The 19,619-nt window shown below is 41.0% G+C and overlaps 2 protein-coding genes across 2 annotated transcripts in view; one reads left to right on the top strand and one right to left on the bottom strand.

Moving 5' to 3' along the window:
• LOC109972081 (A disintegrin and metalloproteinase with thrombospondin motifs 8) overlaps positions 1-12,137 on the bottom strand; it is a 24,669-nt gene extending 12,532 nt beyond the window's left edge. Inside the window, 7 exon segments of the mRNA XM_020620719.1 lie at positions 391-683; positions 1,501-1,668; positions 1,839-1,971; positions 8,436-8,675; positions 10,942-11,236; positions 11,238-11,677; positions 11,889-12,137. Of these exon segments, the coding sequence (XP_020476375.1) occupies positions 391-683; positions 1,501-1,668; positions 1,839-1,971; positions 8,436-8,675; positions 10,942-11,236; positions 11,238-11,674 (1,566 nt within the window). The 5' untranslated portion in view covers positions 11,675-11,677; positions 11,889-12,137.
• Positions 12,138-13,175: 1,038 nt separating this feature from the next.
• adamts15b (ADAM metallopeptidase with thrombospondin type 1 motif, 15b) overlaps positions 13,176-19,619 on the top strand; it is a 21,790-nt gene continuing 15,346 nt past the window's right edge. The window contains exons 1-2 of the mRNA XM_020620718.1: positions 13,176-14,486; positions 17,425-17,557. Of these exons, the coding sequence (XP_020476374.1) occupies positions 13,515-14,486; positions 17,425-17,557 (1,105 nt within the window). The 5' untranslated portion in view covers positions 13,176-13,514. The remainder of the gene's footprint in view (positions 14,487-17,424; positions 17,558-19,619) is intronic.

Raw genomic sequence — 19,619 nt, 5'->3', positions numbered from 1 at the left:
TTTTTTTATTGGTCACATGAAATATTCTAATTTTGTGAAATACTGGATTTGGGTTTTTTTTGTCTTTAATCCATAATCATCAAAATTGAAACAAATAAAGGCTTGAAATATTTCACTTTGTGTGTAGTGAACTAATATAACATACAAGTTTCACTTTTTGAAACAAATTATTGAAATAAATGGACTTTCCCTCGATATTCAAATTTTTTGGCACATACCTGTACTGTATGTACCAAAATCTTATCAGTTTAGCCTTGAGTCCAAAGGGACACTTGTGCCAAATTCCCTCAAGGTATTCCCGACATATCACGTTCACAAGAATCATACTAATGGACAACTCAAAAACATAATGCCTCTGGCCGCCGATGAAGAGGCATATAAAGATCTTACCGCAGGCTGCATCACCTCCTGGGTCAACATGCATGCTCCATGGAGACAGGTCCTATTGGGGCTACAAGGAGTGCCATCAGCCCAGGGTAAGCTGCCATTCTTGGTGGAGCACTGTGTTGTCCCATCTTCGTGACACCAAAGCTGGCTGCATATATCAGTGTCAGAGGTGTTGGGGCAATGAATAAACTCCTCTCCAAATATCTGCTGGCACTGTTGGTCCAGGCTGTACTTGGTGCCTGGAAGTTCTTTTGGTAAAGGAATGGTACTCTCTGGGACATCCAGCAGGCAGTCCCCTGTGGTAACAAACCATCACTGTGTGAGACTGATTATATTGTGGTTTATGGAGATTATAGACTCTGCAGCAGTATGACAGTTGAAAATGTGTTGCTCAGTGTGTGTGGCATGATAAAAGTGGAAAACTATTCAGGGCATGTTGTGGCATAAATAAGTTAACTTCAACTCAACATCATCCCAGTGCTTTGAATATTGGCATCTGAACTGTATTCACTGTTCCACTAATGTTTTGTTATTTCGTTCACTAAGCCTTTCTTTGTAGCTGTCAGTGACATCTGCAGCTGGGACTGAAAATTCTCAGCCATATGAGTTTTTGTTGGAGGCATTTTCCAACTGATAAAGAACATATTTTGCTGATGCCAGCTGTTGCTTTTGGCTGAGGAGGTGGAAGAAGGAAGAAATCCATAGTATGACTCAATGGAAAAAAAGGTTCACTGATAGGTCTAAGATACAAACATTACATGATGCACAACACAAGGTGTGGAGAGGGAGCAACGGACAAAAGGCAAAGAGAAAGAAAGAGAAAAGAAGCAAGTGAGAAGAAGAAGACAAAGCAGATAAAATGTCCATACAGCCCACAGTTTCAAGGGATTGACATGTTTGAGCAGGAAAGTCATAGTTACAGTGTGAGAGGAAAACCAGTATGTTTTATTCATGTCTGAATCAGGACTAACCACAGGGCCACAGTGTCATGGCAGAGGGCCACAGACGCTTTGCATTGCACTACATCCAGAAGATCTCTACGGGGCTGCGTCATTTCTAATTACTTACTGTGTCATTTTTTAACATGCTGAGGTGAGCTGAAATATTTCCTACCATGTCCGTTGTCAAAGAACTCAGTGATGTAGAGAGCGCTGCAGGGAGACCACGGTGCCGTCTTGTTGAGGCTGACAAAAAGAGGAGCCATAAGGTAATGTCCTCCCAGATCTCCAAACAGCCTCTCACAGGTCTTGGAGTCATCATGAGGCATACTCAGCACATGACCTGCAGTATGAGAGGATGTGATATTAAGAATGTGGCATTTGCATTGTGGTTATTCATAACTGAAAATGACTTTAAAGCTACAGAACATCTTTATTACACTACATTTCAGAAGTGCTTTACAAACCAGTGTCTATACCAGCCCACCCATATGACAATAAATGTGACCTAACCGAGCTCGTGTGCAGCTGTGAAAGCTGCTTGTAGGCCGTTATCCTCAATAACTGAACAGCTTCTCTTCGGATCGCACATCGTCCCGACATCGGCCACGCCCAGTGTGTCACAGCTCTTCTGTCCGCAGATGTCCTGCAGCACAAACACAGCAAACACTGAAACTGAATCGCTAATGTTATGATGATGATGTGAGATTTTAAAGACTGATGCCAATATGGAAAGCTTAATGAAGCTTGCAAAATATTTATAATTAAATGTGTGTGTGTGTGTGTGTGTGTGTGTGTGTGTGTGTGTTGGGGTCTCAGATCTTATTATGATAAAGTATCCTTTAAAAAAAAATATGTAAACAAAATAATGCTAAGAATCAGAAAGTGGTCAAAAAGCACTCTAAAGCCTATAATGAGTTGCCATCTTCCAGTAAATGACATACACTTCTAAGGGAAGTGGAATTTTGGACTCTAATGCTAACCCTACTACCGGTCAAAGTGATATACAGTGGGTACGGAAAGTATTCAGACCCCCTTAAATTTTTCACTCTTTGTTATATTGCAGCCATATGCTAAAATCATTTAAGTTCATTTTTTCCTCATTAATGTACACACAGCACCCCATATTGACAGAAAAACACTGAATCTGTCAGGTTGGATGGTAAACGTTGGTGGACAGCCATTTTCAGGTCTCTCCAGAGATGCTCAATTGGGTTTAAGTCAGGGCTCTGGCTGGGCCATTCAAGAACAGTCACGGAGTTGTTGTGAAGCCACTCCTTCGTTATTTTAGCTGTGTGCTTAGGGTCATTGTCTTGTTGGAAGGTGAACCTTTGGCCCAGTCTGAGGTCCTGAGCACTCTGGAGAAGGTTTTCGTCCAGGATATCCCTGTACTTGGCCGCATTCATCCTTCCCTCGATTGCAACCAGTCGTCCTGTCCCTGCAGCTGAAAAACACCCCCATAGCATGATGCTGCCACCACCATGCTTCACTGTTGGGACTGTATTGGACAGGTGATGAGCAGTGCCTGGTTTTCTCCACACATACCGCTTAGAATTAAGGCCAAAAAGTTCTATCTTGGTCTCATCAGACCAGAGAATCTTATTTCTCACCATCTTGGAGTCCTTCAGGTGTTTTTTAGCAAACTCCATGTGGGCTTTCATGTGTCTTGCACTGAGGAGAGGCTTCTGTCGGGGCACTCTGCCCTAAAGCCCCGCCTGGTGGAGGGCTGCAGTGATGGGTGACTTTTTCCAACTTTCTCCCATCTCCCGACTGCATCTCTGGAGCTCAGCCACAGTCATCTTTGGGTTCTTCTGTACCTCTCTCACCAAGGCTCTTCTCCCCCGATAGCTCAGTTTGGCCGGACGGCCAGCTCTAGGAAGGGTTCTGGTCGTCCCAAACGTCTTCCATTTAAGGATTATGGAGGCCACTGTGCTCTTTGGAACCTTAAGTGCAGCAGAAATTTTTTTGTAACCTTGGCCAGATCTGTGCCTTGCCACAATTCTGTCTGTGAGCTCTTCAGGCAGTTCCTTTGACCTCATGATTCTCATTTGCTCTGACATGCAGTGTGAGCTGTAGGGTCTTATATAGACAGGTGTGTGGCTTTTCCTAATCACGTCCAATCAGTATAATCAAACACCGCTGGACTCAAATGAAGGTGTAGAACCATCTCAGGGATGATCAGAAGAAATGGACAGCACCTAAGTTAAATATATGAGTGTCACAGCAAAGGGTCTGAATACTTATGACCATGTGATATTTCAGTTTTTCTTTTTTAATAAATCTGCAATAATGTCAAACATTCTGTGTTTTTCTGTCAATATGGGGTGCTGTGTGTACATTAATGAGGAAAAAAATGAACTTAAATGATTTTAGCATATGGCTGCAATATAACAAAGAGTGAAAAATTTAAGGGGGTCTGAATACTTTCCGTAACCACTGTATTACTAGCAATCACCATATGACATTTAAACAACAGCAGCACACAACTGCTATATGACAGTGAAAAGTGGTATCTGCAGGTGGAATACCAGTGACAGTCCATTAATAAGTCACAGCAGCACGGACATGCCATAATCAGCAGCAGCAAGAAGAGCAGCTGCCAAACACTTTCACTGTCCTGGAACACCAGAAGTTTCCACTGAAACTAAAAAATGCATTCTTGTAATGGTTCCACTTCAACTATTTCATGCAGTTCAGTTCAGGTTAAGATCTTGCCATGCACAATCAAAGTTGTGTTGACCAATTCTGAAATGAATCTGTATTCAAACAACAACACAGACTTTATCCAGTGTTTAATACATAGCCAGCATTGTTAAAAACCTTCAAAGGTTTATTCCTCTTGGAAGAATAGTATTAATTTATTAGAAATGGCTGGGTGTTTGTTAAAAAAAAGTTTAAATACACTATTCAGTCAAATAATAAATACAGTAAGTGTATGGGCAGCCCTGAGTGACTTACACTATATTGCCAAAAGTATTCGCTCGTCTGCCTTCACATGCAAATGAACTTCAGTAACAACCGATTCTTAATCCATAGGGTTTAATATGATATTAGCCCATCCTTTGCAGCTATAACAGCTTCAACTCTTCTGGGAAGGCAGTCCATAAGGTTTAGGAGTGTGTTAATGGCAATTCTTCCAGAAGCGCATTTGTGAGGTCAGACACTGATGTTGTACGAGAAGTCCTCCATAAAGTACACACCTAACCATCTTGCTAAAATGAGAGTTTGTTAACATGACATTGGTGGAGTGGTTAAAATCAGTTTTAATGACTTTAACCTAAGTGTATGTAAACTTCTGACTTCAACTATAGGTGTTTTCAATAGACATGAAAAAATGATAAATGTTTGTATGTCATTAGCTGAAGCACATTGTGTATTTGTGACTTAGATGAAGATCAGATCACATTTTGTGACCAGAGAGTTCTTTACACTGGAACTACCTCTGCTCGAGTCCAGCATGCCTTACACCACTGCATCCGACGCTTTGCTTTACACTAGAACTACCACTGCTCTTGAGTCCAGCATACCTTACACCACTGCATCCGACGCTTTGCATTGCACTTGGTGATGTAAGGCTTGGATGCAGCTGCTCGACCATGGAACCCCATTCCATGAAGCTCTCTACACACTGTTCTTGAGCTAATCTGAAGGCCACATGAAGTTTGGAGGTCTGTAGCTATTGACTCTGCAGAAAGTTGGCGACCTCTGTGCACTATGCGTCTCAGCATCTGCTCACCACGCTTTGTGATTTTATGTGGCCTACCACTTTGTGGCTGAGGTGCCATCGTTCCCAATCACTTCCACTTTGTTATAATACCACTAACAGGTGACTGTGGAATATTTAGTAGCAAGGAAATTTCATGACTGGACTTATTGCACAGGTGGCATCCTATCACGATATCACACTGGAGTTCACTGAGCTCCTGAAAGTGACCCATTCTTTCACAAATGTTTGTAATGAGTGGTCTGCATGCCTAGGTGCTTGATTATAAACACCTGTAACCATGGAAGTGGTTGGAACACCTGAATTCAATGATTTGGATGGGTGAGCAAATACGTTTGACAATATAGTGTATATTAATCACATAGGATAGTGAACCTTCACTGACTATTTATATCAAGTTGTTTATTTGAAATTTTAAAGAAACAAATCAAAAGCATGTAGCTTGGTGTTTTGGTCATGAAACAAAGCAAATACATATTCACAAAATGCAGTTGTAGAGATGCTGGATGTAGGAAAATAAACAGTATGGTAAGGAATCTCTCCCTGTTTGAGAAGATGCCTGCTAGTGTAGGATGGAGAGTGACGCATCCATGGCCTCACCTCAACCCACAAAACCGCAAGGCAGAGCCCAGTGTAATTGAAAACCCATCTGTACTTGGCGCTGCAGTTGAATACAGCTCAGCATGAGTTTGTACACCTTGTTCCACAGCAGCATCCGCTGCTCATGCATGCACACACACACACACACACACACACACACACACACACACAGACAAAGCTAGATGTATGGGTTACAGCACAAGACATAGTACTGTATTTGCAGATTGTGCAGACATACACACAAACACATACATATACTATAAGACCATAAAAATCCATGAGCAAAAAATGTTTCCAGTACATGATAGAGAGTGTAGGTTTTGAGTTTCACAACTGCCAGTAGTAACAGCGGTTTTCTCTTGTGATTGTGGAATACATGGCACACATTTTCAACCTCGACCTGGCTGCACACTTGAGCCCTAACCATTTAAAGCGGCATCATCATGTCAGGGCTGATCTGTGGCAGTACTAAAGTTAGCTCACCCATGAAGAGCCTTCTGCCTTGTCCATTTCAAAGCATATCTGCGCAGAAACGGAAAAACAAACACAAACCAGGCTCGCGTGAATGATGGTTTCCCCAATTGAACAAATCCAAAGCCAGACTTGAAAAGTTCATATGTTATATTCATTTCTTCTCTATCCCAGGGTCAAATTTACATGCTGTCGTCATTCAGTAGGCGGATAAATGCCAAGCCTGTCATCAAATCAAGCCACAACCACTGCACTTAGCTAAACAATGTATTAATAAAAAAATGACTTGTCTAATGTCTGCTACCACTTTGTCAACATGCACATACCAGATGAAAGAAGGCACTTAGTACAGCAAAACAAGGCGATCACAACTCAAACCCTATGATTTCTGAAGCATAATTTGTATGGACTATGCGGACATTCCACCTGTTTGGAAAACATAGCACCTATTCTGTTTCTCCAGTCCATTATCAGCATTATTTTCCTCCCCAAAGAGTTACAAAGGCTTTTCTTTGCCTCGCCTTTGTTTCATCATCTTTTTTTTTTCCTCTAATCTCACACATCTGCTCCTGGGTTGCTTTAAGAGCAACATGTACTCTGACAACAACTGGCCTGAAGCAGGGGGCTCATTTTCAGCAAAGATCCGCCATGCTAAACACAACTGGCCTTAAAATGCATTTGTGTTATTGCAAAACACTTGGTTTATTAATGTGGTTGAGTATGCCACCTCTGCAACTACATTACATATCACAGCTGGGCCTGGGGCTAAATTCCACCAGAGCTTAATTCATGACTCATCCTTCCTGGGTATTGCCTTCTGAATAGAGACCAAAATTACCAGACACAAAAGAGTGGACTGTCTGTCCAGTCTAATATTACATGATGAAACACTCACAACATTGCATGATGTTTTCATTTACTAAATAATTTAAACCCCTCTGAAGAGAACCATGACTGTCATGGTTACTTTCACCCTTTAAGCCTTATGCTGCACCAGTGTTAAGATATTTTGTCCAAATGGCAAAGTTTTTATCTTTAGCTACATTAATCATGTTTCTGTCTTTTCACCACTTGGGGGCAGGGCACTACTGGGCTCCTGTGTTAGCCAAACTAAACTGACTGTTGCAGCAGACGCAGAGAAACGTCAGCATTCATTTGGAGATGTTTCTGATGACCTCACAAATGGAACTTTTGTATTCTCTCTCCTTTTAGCTCAGTCTTGTGCTCCAACAAATCAAGAGAAATGCATCTCTTTAGCTGTTACAATATAAATGCTCCCCACCTAATTTATCAGCTAAGTTACTATCTTTGTCTGTCTTGCATTTGATGTTGGCAGGTAGATTAAAGTCAGATTATGAGAGCTTTCTTGCTAAAAACAGGTTCCTGTTGCTGCTGGAAACAACACTGATAAGAGCGGTCAGACTGAACCAACAGTAAGTTGGCAGGCCAGTAAACCAAAACAATGAACCGAAGACCCTAAAATGCCTTGTAGAGCTCAGGGGAATAGCAGAGCTGGTGATAATTCTGTGATGTGTACACATTACACACAGGCATTTGACCCATTGTTAATATAAAAATATTCATTAGTGCAGCTTTAAACTACAGTTTCATGCCCAAACATTATAAGCATTCAGCATATACTGGAGCCAGAACTCTACAATAAATCCAATGATACTACTGCTTCTTTTAATACAAAATGTTGTGTTCCCCAGGGGTCAATACTTGGACCACTGCTGTCTTATAATTTCCATAAACATTTTTAGCACATTTAACTCAAGATCCTCTTATTAGCTTTATCCAGAATTTTTAAGTAAATCTCACAGTTTTCCTCAACAGATGAAGTTTTTTCATGGAGATACTGTAGCTCAACTGTCAGCATGTAGCCTATGAAAATCCACTCACGTGATAACACATGATTTCATATATCGGGGAAGATGGTAACCTCTGTTCAAGAATGGTGGCTTTGGTGTGGGATGTGAATCAGTGATCACTCAACTCATCAAAGACCTTTGACCTTTTCACAATCAATGTGGTTTTGGTCTAGTGTTCACAGTCATCTGATGTTGTCAGCTTCAAGTGTTCATTTAATCTCTTGTCCAGGGTCCCTGTTGTTTCATTGATGTAGTCTGTGTGACAAGTGAATAAATTCCATTCACTGAAGGAGACTTCAGATTAAAGTGCTGAAAACAAGCTGTCAAGCTGCTCCTTTTAAACTTTAATGCTCAAAAGTTTAAACTCATATTTACAACACTAAATGTTATATGGTATGTTTTATTGCAGAGCAACTGTGTAAAGCAGCTTATGTGGTCCCTCACCTCTCTAGTGAACAGTATGGCAGTGTCGTAGTGCTCTGGGTGCCTTGGGCTCGGTGGATTGAAGAGCTGCTGCCAGGAACAAAAATTCCTCAAAGCAACACCTCCGTTGCTGGAGACCTCTGGGCCAATCTCCTCGTCCTCCACCACCAGCATCTTCACCACCACCATGTTCACTGAGTTCTTTATGCTGGGGTGCTTGTAAAGCTGGGTAGCTATTGACATAAGAGTCAGAAGGTAGTGCTGTGGAGGAGAAGAGACAAGACATTTAAGAACTTTCATGAGCATGAGCTTTCATTCACTAGACAGTTCAAGGACTGGTACAGCACAAACTGTAGCATGGACAAAAGAAGGCAGACTTAAAGCCAAACTGGCGATAGTCATGCAGTGCAGGTATCTGTTTTTGATTTGTACTGTGCTTGTGTTTGGGCCTGCAAAAAAAGAGAGTCTAACTGAATTTGATTTTTGAGGTCAGTATTCGTTTTTCAACATACCGACATCTGTAAACATTTTTTTCTTTAAGGAACTTTACAAATGATTGTTAAAGAACTGTAACAAAGATACAGTATGTACTAAATAAGATATTTTATGTTTTAAAAAGAGCAAGTTAGTGCTCTGTGTAATGGTGACAATATTTTTAAATGATTTAAAACATATATTTCACCTTTTCATGTACTGCAGATATCTGCAATAAACTAGAAGGAGCCAGTACAGTCGATGTATTAGTTAGGCTCTATCACATACCACTTCTTATTAGAACTGCAAATGAAAAGAGCAAGTTTCATGACTTTAGTTCAGACTTTTACAAAATAATTTTTTATATAATATGACAGCAAAACGTTTAATGCGTCAATTTAAAAAAAGATAATCAGTAATTATGAAAACTTTGGCAGTGGTTAACTAATCGTACTCATAGCCCAAAAATAGACTAAACTGTCTTCAAAAATACATCTGCATGCATCTTTACATGTGTGAGGGAATTTCTGTTTTCTAAAGTGGAAATTTAACTCAAAAAGGAATGTTACTGCCCCTTAAAGTATGAGGTGCTGTATAACAATATATTTTTTGCATTCTATTGTAATATTTTAACCTCTGGGTATTATTATATATATGTGTGCCTTACAGTTCTACTGCTGTAGTAGCAGAGATGCAAAAAGAACAGTTTGCTCCTCCTCACCCAATAAACTGGCTGCTGCCTTTAGAGGGGATGACAGGAACAAATGTATTGTAATTGGTCTTTAATGACATCTTAGGATATTGTTGGAGTCCACTAATAATGTACAATATAGACTGAATACAAACTTCAAAATGATAAACTAGACACGTGTCTTTTAACCTTAACCTTGTCACCACTTTCAGGAAACTGGAAGTGTTATTGTGTGTTTAGTTGTTTTATTTTAAGTGAAAAAGTCAGGGAAAAAAATCCCTTTTGATTTTGCTCACATTAATAGGGGCCTTCGAATAGTTTTGCTCACTAGGTATGAGCTTGCCATGGAAGGTAGGGATGGGCAGGGTTTTCACAACAGTCTTTTGTGTCCTAGTGGAAATCTGGTAAATAACAATGAATGTGGGGGACTGCTCCATGTGGTGTATTGTAAAATTTTCCATCAGTCTTACTAGACGGGATTATATAGAATGATTTTCCACATGGGCTGTAAACACACCCACAGAGTCACATGTTGATTTTTGCCTTGGGCCTCTAAACTACTAAAATGTCCATGCTCAAAGAAAACTAGAGTAACATGAATGAAAATTTAATAAACCCTGTCTAATTTCTAATGAAAAGGCTATATAAGTCCAATTTTACGGTGTAATCTGTGTCCACCTGACCCTATAGTGCCTGGTTGCCTGTGTCTTACTGTGGAATAAGGCTGTGTTTGGCAGCTGAGGAGCTTTTTAAGTACAAACAGACTACAATTTGGCTGCTGCAGATTGTGGCAGGATCATAGATTTTCCTATTTTTGTTTGTTTAAATAAGTCTTTCTGGTTAGAACCAGAACTGGTTTTAGTTATGGAGCATGATTTCAGGAGATATTTTTAATAAAGATGCCATCTGTTAAATTCTGTTCAAATATTATATTGGATGTTTTACATAACTTGCTGCAGGGAAGGGTCCAAATGATGAATTTGTAAAGACTGAACAGAACAGATATTTCAGTGAATCTTTCCTGGATGATGCTGAGAATCTCCTGCCAAATCATGACCAAGTCCTGAGGAATGTGGCTCAGCATTGCTTGCATTTCTGTTCCCTGACTACTTTCTCAGCTTGTGGAAAACAGGGAGATGTCCTCCCAAGCCCCCTCATTGCCAGAACATTTTTATGAAGTAGCACAAAAAACAAAGCATTGCCATCCTGACTCAGCAGGTAGGCTGGGGAAATAAAAACGAAAAAAACTACATCTTCACGAGTTGATTTATGGGCCAGTGTAATGTGATGAAACTAGGGTTTGCTAACAAATTTCTCCTATCAAGTGTGTATGCAGGAAAGAATGAGTTCATCGTGTCTGACCTTTATTTCATCTCCATAGAAGTGGGTCATGGTTGAGTCCGCTACCAGCAGGGTCTCTATGAACCGTGGCGCGGAAACAAAGCGTCTCCGGCGAGGTTCCCTCTGTGCGTCACTGTCGCTGTGCGTAAAACGCTTCCCATTGTGTTTCTTTACTAGACGCCCCTCCACCGCGTGATCAGACAGGAGGAGAACACCGGGGCTTTTGGTGAATGTCCTCCTCTTGATGACATGCAGCTGCTCGGTAGAGTGTGGTCGCAGGCCGCCACTAGATTTGGGCTCAATTATATACTCTTTCTATGAAGGAGCCAAAGATGCCGGAGCACAAACTGACAGCCACAACAGAGTTTTGATCATTATCTACGCTTCCAGAGTAAAAGCAGCTCCTCAGCTGTCCTTCACTGTCCTCTGTCTGACTTATAAATTCCTGGAAATCTACGTTTAGGATAGCTTTAGCACCTACAGCGCTGCGTAAAGCGCCAGCATCTCTAGCTTTAATGCGCTGTATGGCGAAGGAAGGCGCGATAAAGCTGGTATCTGGTATAAGATTTAGAGTCAAGTCCTTGCCAAATGCACTGAGGACAAATCTCGGCTGTTCCTCGCTTCTCTTCCAAAAGCGACCACTTATTCTTCCATTTATCCGAACAGGTACAATGTCCTCTGATTCAAATGGGGTGAGGAGAGCCACTTTGAATGCGCACACGGATAAAAAGATCAAACACACAGTGGAACACATCTTCTGCAAAAAAAAAAAAAAAAAAAAAAAGTGGGTGCAGTTGGTGACTCAGCAGCACAATTTAGATTTAGCATCCACACACACTTTCTCCACTCAAACTTGACTACCCAGGGCTGTGAAACCAGTCTTGGTAAAGTGTAGCGGGTACTTAATTTTGGTCTGTATGAGTTTTAGTTTCTAATTACCCAAACAGAGTCGGTCTTGTAGCACTCACCAGCACCGCTGCAGTCTGGACACATCAGGGGTATTTATACTCTCTGCTCTTCCCTGGCCATGAGGGGGTTTATTTTTGATATCCTCCGTTGCTGGAAATTCTCCTCCCACTCGTACCTCATGTGAAACTCGCGGATAAAACGTTTCCAATAAGAATAGGCCGACACCCTCTCTCCCCACACCACCAACCGCCTTTCTGAAATAGCTTGACAGCCGCGCTCCTATTATTAACCTATATGGCAGCGGCAGGACATCTATAGCCTACTATGCATAGCTGGAAGTCCGCTACTCGAGTTATTTCGGAGCCGTGAGTGACAGGCCCCCACAGAGCCCGGAGCCCCCTCACCCCACCCCAAGGCCAGTCTACTTTATCTCAGCACAAAAGACCACCGCTGGACAGAGAAGGGCACTGTGTGTAGGCTTTTCTGAGAAAACACTGAATATTGAGATCAAGCAACCAAGCTTTATTAGGATACAAATCTGGGTTTCCCTGTGTGCTCTTTACCCAAAGAACGCTTTTCATTTTGTGTATTTAATGAAACCATGACTCAAATACACTTCTTTTTTCTTCAGTCAAATTGTTCAATTAATAACCAAGTGAGTCAAATTTCAAAATTATATTTAATAGTCTTCTGCGGATTTGGAGTATTTTTATATAAATCTGCATTATAACGACTTATTTTAGAAGCATGGAATATAAAGTTCATGGGGGTTTCTCTAAAAGGCTTCTGCTGTATTACAAGACTGAATACGTGTCCTGCCAGGCGCTATATAAAAAACTTTGTTATGATTTAGTTCCAGAACAATACCAGTAAACAATAAAAAATAATCCTGTAGGCGCAGTTCAATGCATTAACCGACAGATAGCGCCAGGACACAACTAACTCGTGCAAACGCGGCGACGCTGGACGCCCCAGTAGATTTCACGCACCAACAGCTGTCGCCCTTCACCCAGTTTTAGGTTTGCATTTGCCTTTTATCTTCGTCTTCTGCTTAGAAAGTATTTGTTTGTTTGCATGCCAGTATTTATTTTTTGATGAATGAGGGTGTTTTCTGTATTCATTGAAATTATTCAATGTGGTTTGTGAAACATTTTATGGGCAAATGAAAGAAAAGTGGGATTATTTGAGAAATCATGGAGAATGTTTTGTTTTATTAAGTTAAGTTTAAAAGTTATGGCGCAAATACCTCCACACTAATCTTTCGGTGTAGCCCTTTATCCCTTATATGTTTGCTCAGTGTCCGCCTGGCAGTGAGTCTGGGCGGTGGGAGGGTGATGATGCTCCAGCTCCTGTCACACATGCTGTAGCCTACAGCAAGCATAATATCTGAAGAGTTACACGTGCAGCAGAAGCCTAGATACATGAACAATTTGCGCTTTCTTGCGCGCATACTCAGCTTTCAGTTGACAGCGATCCTAAGCGTTTAAGTGGGAGTTTAATGCACAAAGGCGCGGAGATGTCGGTGGCCACAGTGGACAAGGTGTAAAATGGGAAAGAAGCTGGATATCAGTGTGGGTGCTTAATGTTCTAAGGACCCACAAGCGGCGCTCCTTGCACAACTTCTTTACTGCATGAATCTTGCTGCAGCCGAAATACAGTGTGGACTTGCCTGAGCAGGAGCAGAGATGGCTATACTCGTTTGTTCTTTGATCATTTTTACAAAACTCGTACTTTATTTGAAACTAACATATTGCATGGAGGTAGATTTTTTCATACCTGTTCGTGTGGATCACCAAGAGCATGAAAAGCAGCCGAACCAGCACGCGGAACAGATGAGGGAAAGGCAGACTGTTTTCAGACTAACAGCATTCAAACAGGACTTTTACCTGCACCTCACACCGGATTCTAGTTTCCTTGCACTGGGCAGCTTGCCGGTTGAGAGCGGCTCATCAGCATCCAACGCCTCTGCAACCGTTGACCTCAGGGAGTGCTTCTATTCCGGTGATGTCAACACAGATCCGGACTCCTTCGCCGCGCTCAGCCTGTGCAAAGGACTCCACGGGGGGTTCCTCTATAAGGACATGGAGTACTTCATCAGCCAGACCAGGACTGAAAACGCATTTGCTGCATCGGGATATGCAAACTCTTTTTACAGAATGCATGTCATCCGCCGCAAGAGACGCACTGTGCACTCAGTTGGCAATTTCACCAGCAGGTGTGGAGTTACACCTGACACCAGGTTTAACATTTCCCTGGAGAAATACAAACATTTAAATGCACTGGAGAATTATAGCTTAAGGGAAACTGTGTTGAAAACTTTAGGGAGGTCCAAAAGGTTTGCCTCCATTCCTAGGTTTGTGGAGGTCCTGGTTGTAGCAGATGAATCAATGGTGAAATTTCACGGGAATGACCTGAAGCATTACATCCTGACCCTGATGTCAGTAGCTGCCAAGCTTTACAAGCATCCCAGCATTTTCAATTCCATAAACATAGTGGTGGTGGGCTTTGTGGTGATAAATGAAGCTGACAAGGGTCCTAAGGTTTCCAGTAATGCAGCCCTGACTCTGCGCAATTTCTGCTCCTGGCAGAAGAAGCTGAATAAACATACTGACAAGCACCCTGAATACTGGGACACTGCTATACTGTTCACCAAACAGGTAAGAAAGGGAGGAGTCTGCGATGATGTATCACACTGGTATTGCAAAGAATAGAACAGCAGCATGCGCATGTGCATGGTCGGATTATGACACAATGAGCCCCTGGGCACAGGCATGGTTCTGTCTCTTTCGGATCATTTTGCAGCCCTTAGTTTTTACAGTGTCTCTGTCTTTAGGTGGTCAGTTATTGTTTCATTGTAGTCACTTTGTGCTTGCCACTTTTCACTTTGTCACTTTTAGTGTCTTTTTAATTGTTTTTGTCTCTTTGCAGTCATTTTGTTTTTCATTCTAGTTGTTTTGTGTTTGTAGTCATTTAGTGTCTTTTTGTAGTGACCCGATGCACTGTCCAACAACAAATATACAATGTCACTTCATACAGGAGCCTCCTGACCCCAGCCTGTCATATTCATTCAGTAGTGTGTTGGTGCACTATGTAAACTGCACAGTGCTAGTGCCTTTCAGCTGCAATAAGTCTGCCTCAGCCAGATCTCACCTCTGTCTGTTTTTATGGAATAACAACTGGGCATCAGCCTACTGTATATGAGGCAGCCACAGATCAGAGCATTTTCTTGAAGATTTTTTAGGGAGGGCTTTTCATCCATATTTTTTAGTAAGGCACAACGAGACAGACAGGTAACAGGGAACCTGCAACAAGTGTCAGCAGTTGGAAATGAACCACTGACATCATGCGCTGCCAAGTATGTGCTATGCCACACCATAACAACTCAACTACAGGGCACCCGCAGGAGCCTTTGTAGAAATCTAGAAGGAATTCAAATTACTCCTCATTCATTCAAACTGATGTAAAGTGAAACTATCTAAAGCATTCAACCTAATCACAGCTATCAGATGATCTCATGTGACCACTGAAGCTGTGACCACTGACTAGATGCCAGGTTGTTGTTGTTGCCTGCTTTCATGACCTCTCTCCTTCACTGCCTAGCAAAATGGAAAAAACAGTTCAAGGTTGCAAAGAGTTAAGAATTATCTCAGTGCCAGGAAAGATTTTTTATTTACACTGAGAGCAATTATACTGTACATGGGAGAGTCTAGGTGTGGTGTCTTTGTGGGACACAATGACCACAGCTGCTGTGTTGGAACATAACCTGTAATAGGTTGTAAGCACATGGTGTGGGATACTCATGGCTGGCAGAGATGGCTTCTGGCATCACTGGGCCTCTCTATAACACTGGGTTAAGAAGTTCAGTATCGACTGTGTATTCACATTTACACCTGAAAGTCATTTTGATATAACATAATAATATAACCCCTGACCAGAACATTTCACACAGGAATAAATGTGTTAAATACAGAAAAATCTATCTAGTAAGTTTTGAGACAAAACAAAACCACAGTCTTCCTGGAAAACCAGTGAGTCATGGCTGTTATACCAATTATACTGACTTGTTCCAGTGAGAAAAGAAAAGAAAAGAAAACATGATGATGTTTAGCAGGTGTACCATGTTCCCATATTGCTTTAGTATGTTAAAATGTTAACATTTATTTGTCAACACAAAACACAAAGAACAGCTGAGGCTGATGGGAAATGACATATTGAAATTTTCACCTGATCAAAATTAGAAGATATTTGCTTGCCAAACTTATTGCAATTCTTCCTGAGGAGGGCATGAATATCTGCAACGAACTTCATGGCAGTCACTTCAAAAGTCCATCCAAAAACATTTCACTCAAAACCATAAATATCAACTTCCTGTTGGCACTAGAAAAAAAATCAGGGAAGCGCCAAAGTCACTGAGGTTGGTTATCTGGGGAACCATGAATGTCTGGCAATCCATTCAACAGTTGTTAAGATGTCAAAGCAGTGGACTGACCAACTGAAATTGCCACCCTAAAAGCCACACTGCATGGGAGAATATAACATTAGATTCCAGAACTATGACACAAAAGCTGGCAGACGTTTTTTTCAGGTGAAAACATGGGTTTGAACTTTGTCTGACAGGGCCAGATATTGCCAATTAGAAAAAATGCATTGGGGGAAGAAGTACTCAAAACCCTTGCTCAAGTAAAAATAGCAATATAACAGTATAAAAATGTTCTTGTTACAAGTAAAAGTCCTGCATGTTTCTTGAGTAAAAGTACAAAGGTTTTTGCATCAATTAAAGTATGAAAATTAAAAGTACTAATGCAGAATAGCACAATTAACAATAACGTATATCATTATTGGATTCTAATTATCGATGCATTATTGTGTACATCACATTTAATAATGTTGCAGCTGGTAAAGTGGGAGCTAGTTTTAACTGACTTATATGCATTTAATTTGAATTACTGATGGGTAGACTGTGAATTTGCCACCAAGGATCAATAAAGTCTAAAAATCATACTGTATTTTTTGTATTAATCTGGTTCTGAAAAGTAACTAGTAACTAAATCTATAAAATAAATGTAGTGGCGTAACCTCTAAAATATAGAGAAGTTAAAGTATGAAGTAGCAGAGAATGAAAATACTCGAGTACCTCAAAACTGTACTAAAGTACAGTACTTCAGTAAATGTACTGTACTTAAGTACTTTCCATTACTGCACAATTGTGAGTACATTTATAGCAGCTGACAGTGATTATAAGTATATTAGGTGTATTAACCGTTGAGTTAGTTCAATAACTTGTAAGGAAAATACCACAGAGGACTGAACATGGTTTTACTTTACCCTGAGCTATGTGCTGCAGGTGGGACTTATCTAATCCTACCAACCTGTCTTCTTTTCTTTAACCAAACATCAAGAGCAATTGTTGGGGGTGCTATCGTCCTTGACCCTTTGAGTCAGTCTATTTATGGAACATTAATAAGCAAGGATGAGTTCCATGTGCTTTGTATTAGTGCCTTCATGGCGTGTTAATTCTGTAATTCTTTTCAGACTTCCTATAAGAAAAAAAGAAAATGGCTTTCACAAGTAACACTTAAATCTCTGTGTCACCAGGATCTTTGTGGGGCCACAACATGTGATACGCTGGGGATGGCAGACGTCGGGACCATGTGTGACCCAAAGAGAAGCTGCTCTGTCATCGAGGATGATGGCTTGCCCTCTGCTTTCACAACTGCCCATGAACTTGGTGAGAAATTTGGCCCATATAGATAAATAAATAAATAAGATAAATAGCTCCAACCTGCCTCTAAATTGTTATCTTATTATATTTTCAATGTACAGATTTAACAAACAAGATACACTGTTAGAGCTCTTGGTAGGTACAGTATATAGTTTCACTTTAGACAGACATAACCTGGATTCTTCCCCTACTTCCATTCTTTGTGCTATGCTAGGCTAACTACATCCTGACTCCAGCTTTTTATTTAACCTCACAGAAATGAGGGTGATGCCAGTTTTCTCATCTCACTCTTGGAGAAAAAGCCAATAAAATGCTAAATATTCCCTTGAACTCCAAACCACAGTTCCAAGTGTTCTCGTTAAGCAACTAGCTAAAATGACCAATTACTGCAGAAATCAGTTGGTGACTGATTGATTAGCTGTTTCATGGCAGAGAGTATGCTGTATGTTTTCACCATGCAGAGTATGTAAACCAACTGAACCTGTCTGAGATTACACTGAATTATGAAGTTTTGATTTATGACTTCTGTGGGTGGTAAATGTCCAGTATAGTATACCTTAAACAAATAGTTTCAATGTCTCAGCGATACAAATGTATATTCTTTTTTGATATTCCATCCATTCATCATCTATACTGCTTATCCTGTAGCGGGTTGCAGGATGGCTGAAGCCAATCCCAGCCAACATTGAACAAGAGGCAGGGTATACCCTGGACAGGTCACCAGTTAATCATAGGGCTGACACATAGGGTGTTTCTCGAGTCTTTTGGATGATCATTCCTACGGCTTTGGTCTCTGGTCGACTGGAATGACTTCCAGGTTGACCAAGGATGTTCCAGGTCTCTTATATTGGCTCTGAGGAGCAGGGACTGAAGAGGCTGCTGGAGGAGCCATGAATGAGGATGAGCAAGACCATCTTTTGTGTGAGTTTTTTATGATCTGACACACCACTTTTTCAGAAATCGGCTGCTGACTGGATGCTTCAGATGAGAAATAAGAAGAGAAGACCTCTCATGTTGTTAATAATGTGTTTCCTCAAGTCCTCTCTTCTTGCATCCTACATTAGCAGGACTAAGACACAAGGAAAAGATGCAGGTGAGGGAAACAGTGACCCTTATAAAAAGACTTGAGAAACACCCATAGAGACAGACAAGCACTCACACATTTACACCTAGAGAAAAGTTAGAGTCACCAGTCAACCTGACCTCCATGTTTTTGGACTGCAGGAGAAAGTTAGAACACCCGGAGGAAACCTACAGAGGCACAGTGGATACATTCTGTTTCCCTCACTTGCATCTTTTTTTGTGTCAAAGTCACGCCCACGTAAGATGTGAGAAAAACATGCAAGGAGAGAGGATTTGAGGAAGCATGTTATTAACCACATGAGATGTCCATTCCTTAGATCTTTCATCTGAAGCTTCCAATCACCAAATGATTTGTGATAAAGGGGCGTGTCAGTTCACAAAATTCTTCTACAATGGATGGTGTCATGGCTTTTACAGCATCCTCCTTGCTCCACTATATGAGACTTGGAATTTCCTTGATCGACCTTAAAAAAAGACTACCCAGGTAGAACAAACAAACTCCATACAGAAGGATCCCAGATGGGATCTGAAGTCAGAACCTTCTTGTCATGAGGCAGCAGTGCTAACCACTGCACCATGATGCTGTCCCATTTAGGTAGATATTACTGTAGCTAAATGACTAGTTTATATTTGTCAATGGTAAAAATGAAATAAGAATTAAAGTCAAACACTGCTAATCCTTTCTTGTCTTTACTTTTTTTAATGAAGTTTATTGGTTAGTATTAAAATGACTGTAGTTTTACTTACTCTCTTCTCTAAGGAAGGTTTTGTTACTGTAATAATACAAGTCATGGTTTTGTTTACATTTTCATAATCAGTAGTTCAGAGGGTTGCCACAGAGGCAGATGCACAAGTAAGTCCTGAGGCTAAGAGAGGCAGTGATTTATACTATTCTCATCCATCCATCCATCCATCCATCCATTTTCTTCCGCTTATCCGGGACCGGGTCGCGGGGGCAGCAGTCTAAGCAAAGATGCCCAGACTC

Source organism: Monopterus albus, unplaced genomic scaffold (assembly GCF_001952655.1).
Source record: "Monopterus albus unplaced genomic scaffold, M_albus_1.0 scaffold246.1, whole genome shotgun sequence".
NCBI lineage: Eukaryota > Metazoa > Chordata > Actinopteri > Synbranchiformes > Synbranchidae > Monopterus > Monopterus albus.
Note: the sequence above shows the minus strand (reverse complement) of the source record. Positions and strands in the feature narration are given on the sequence as shown.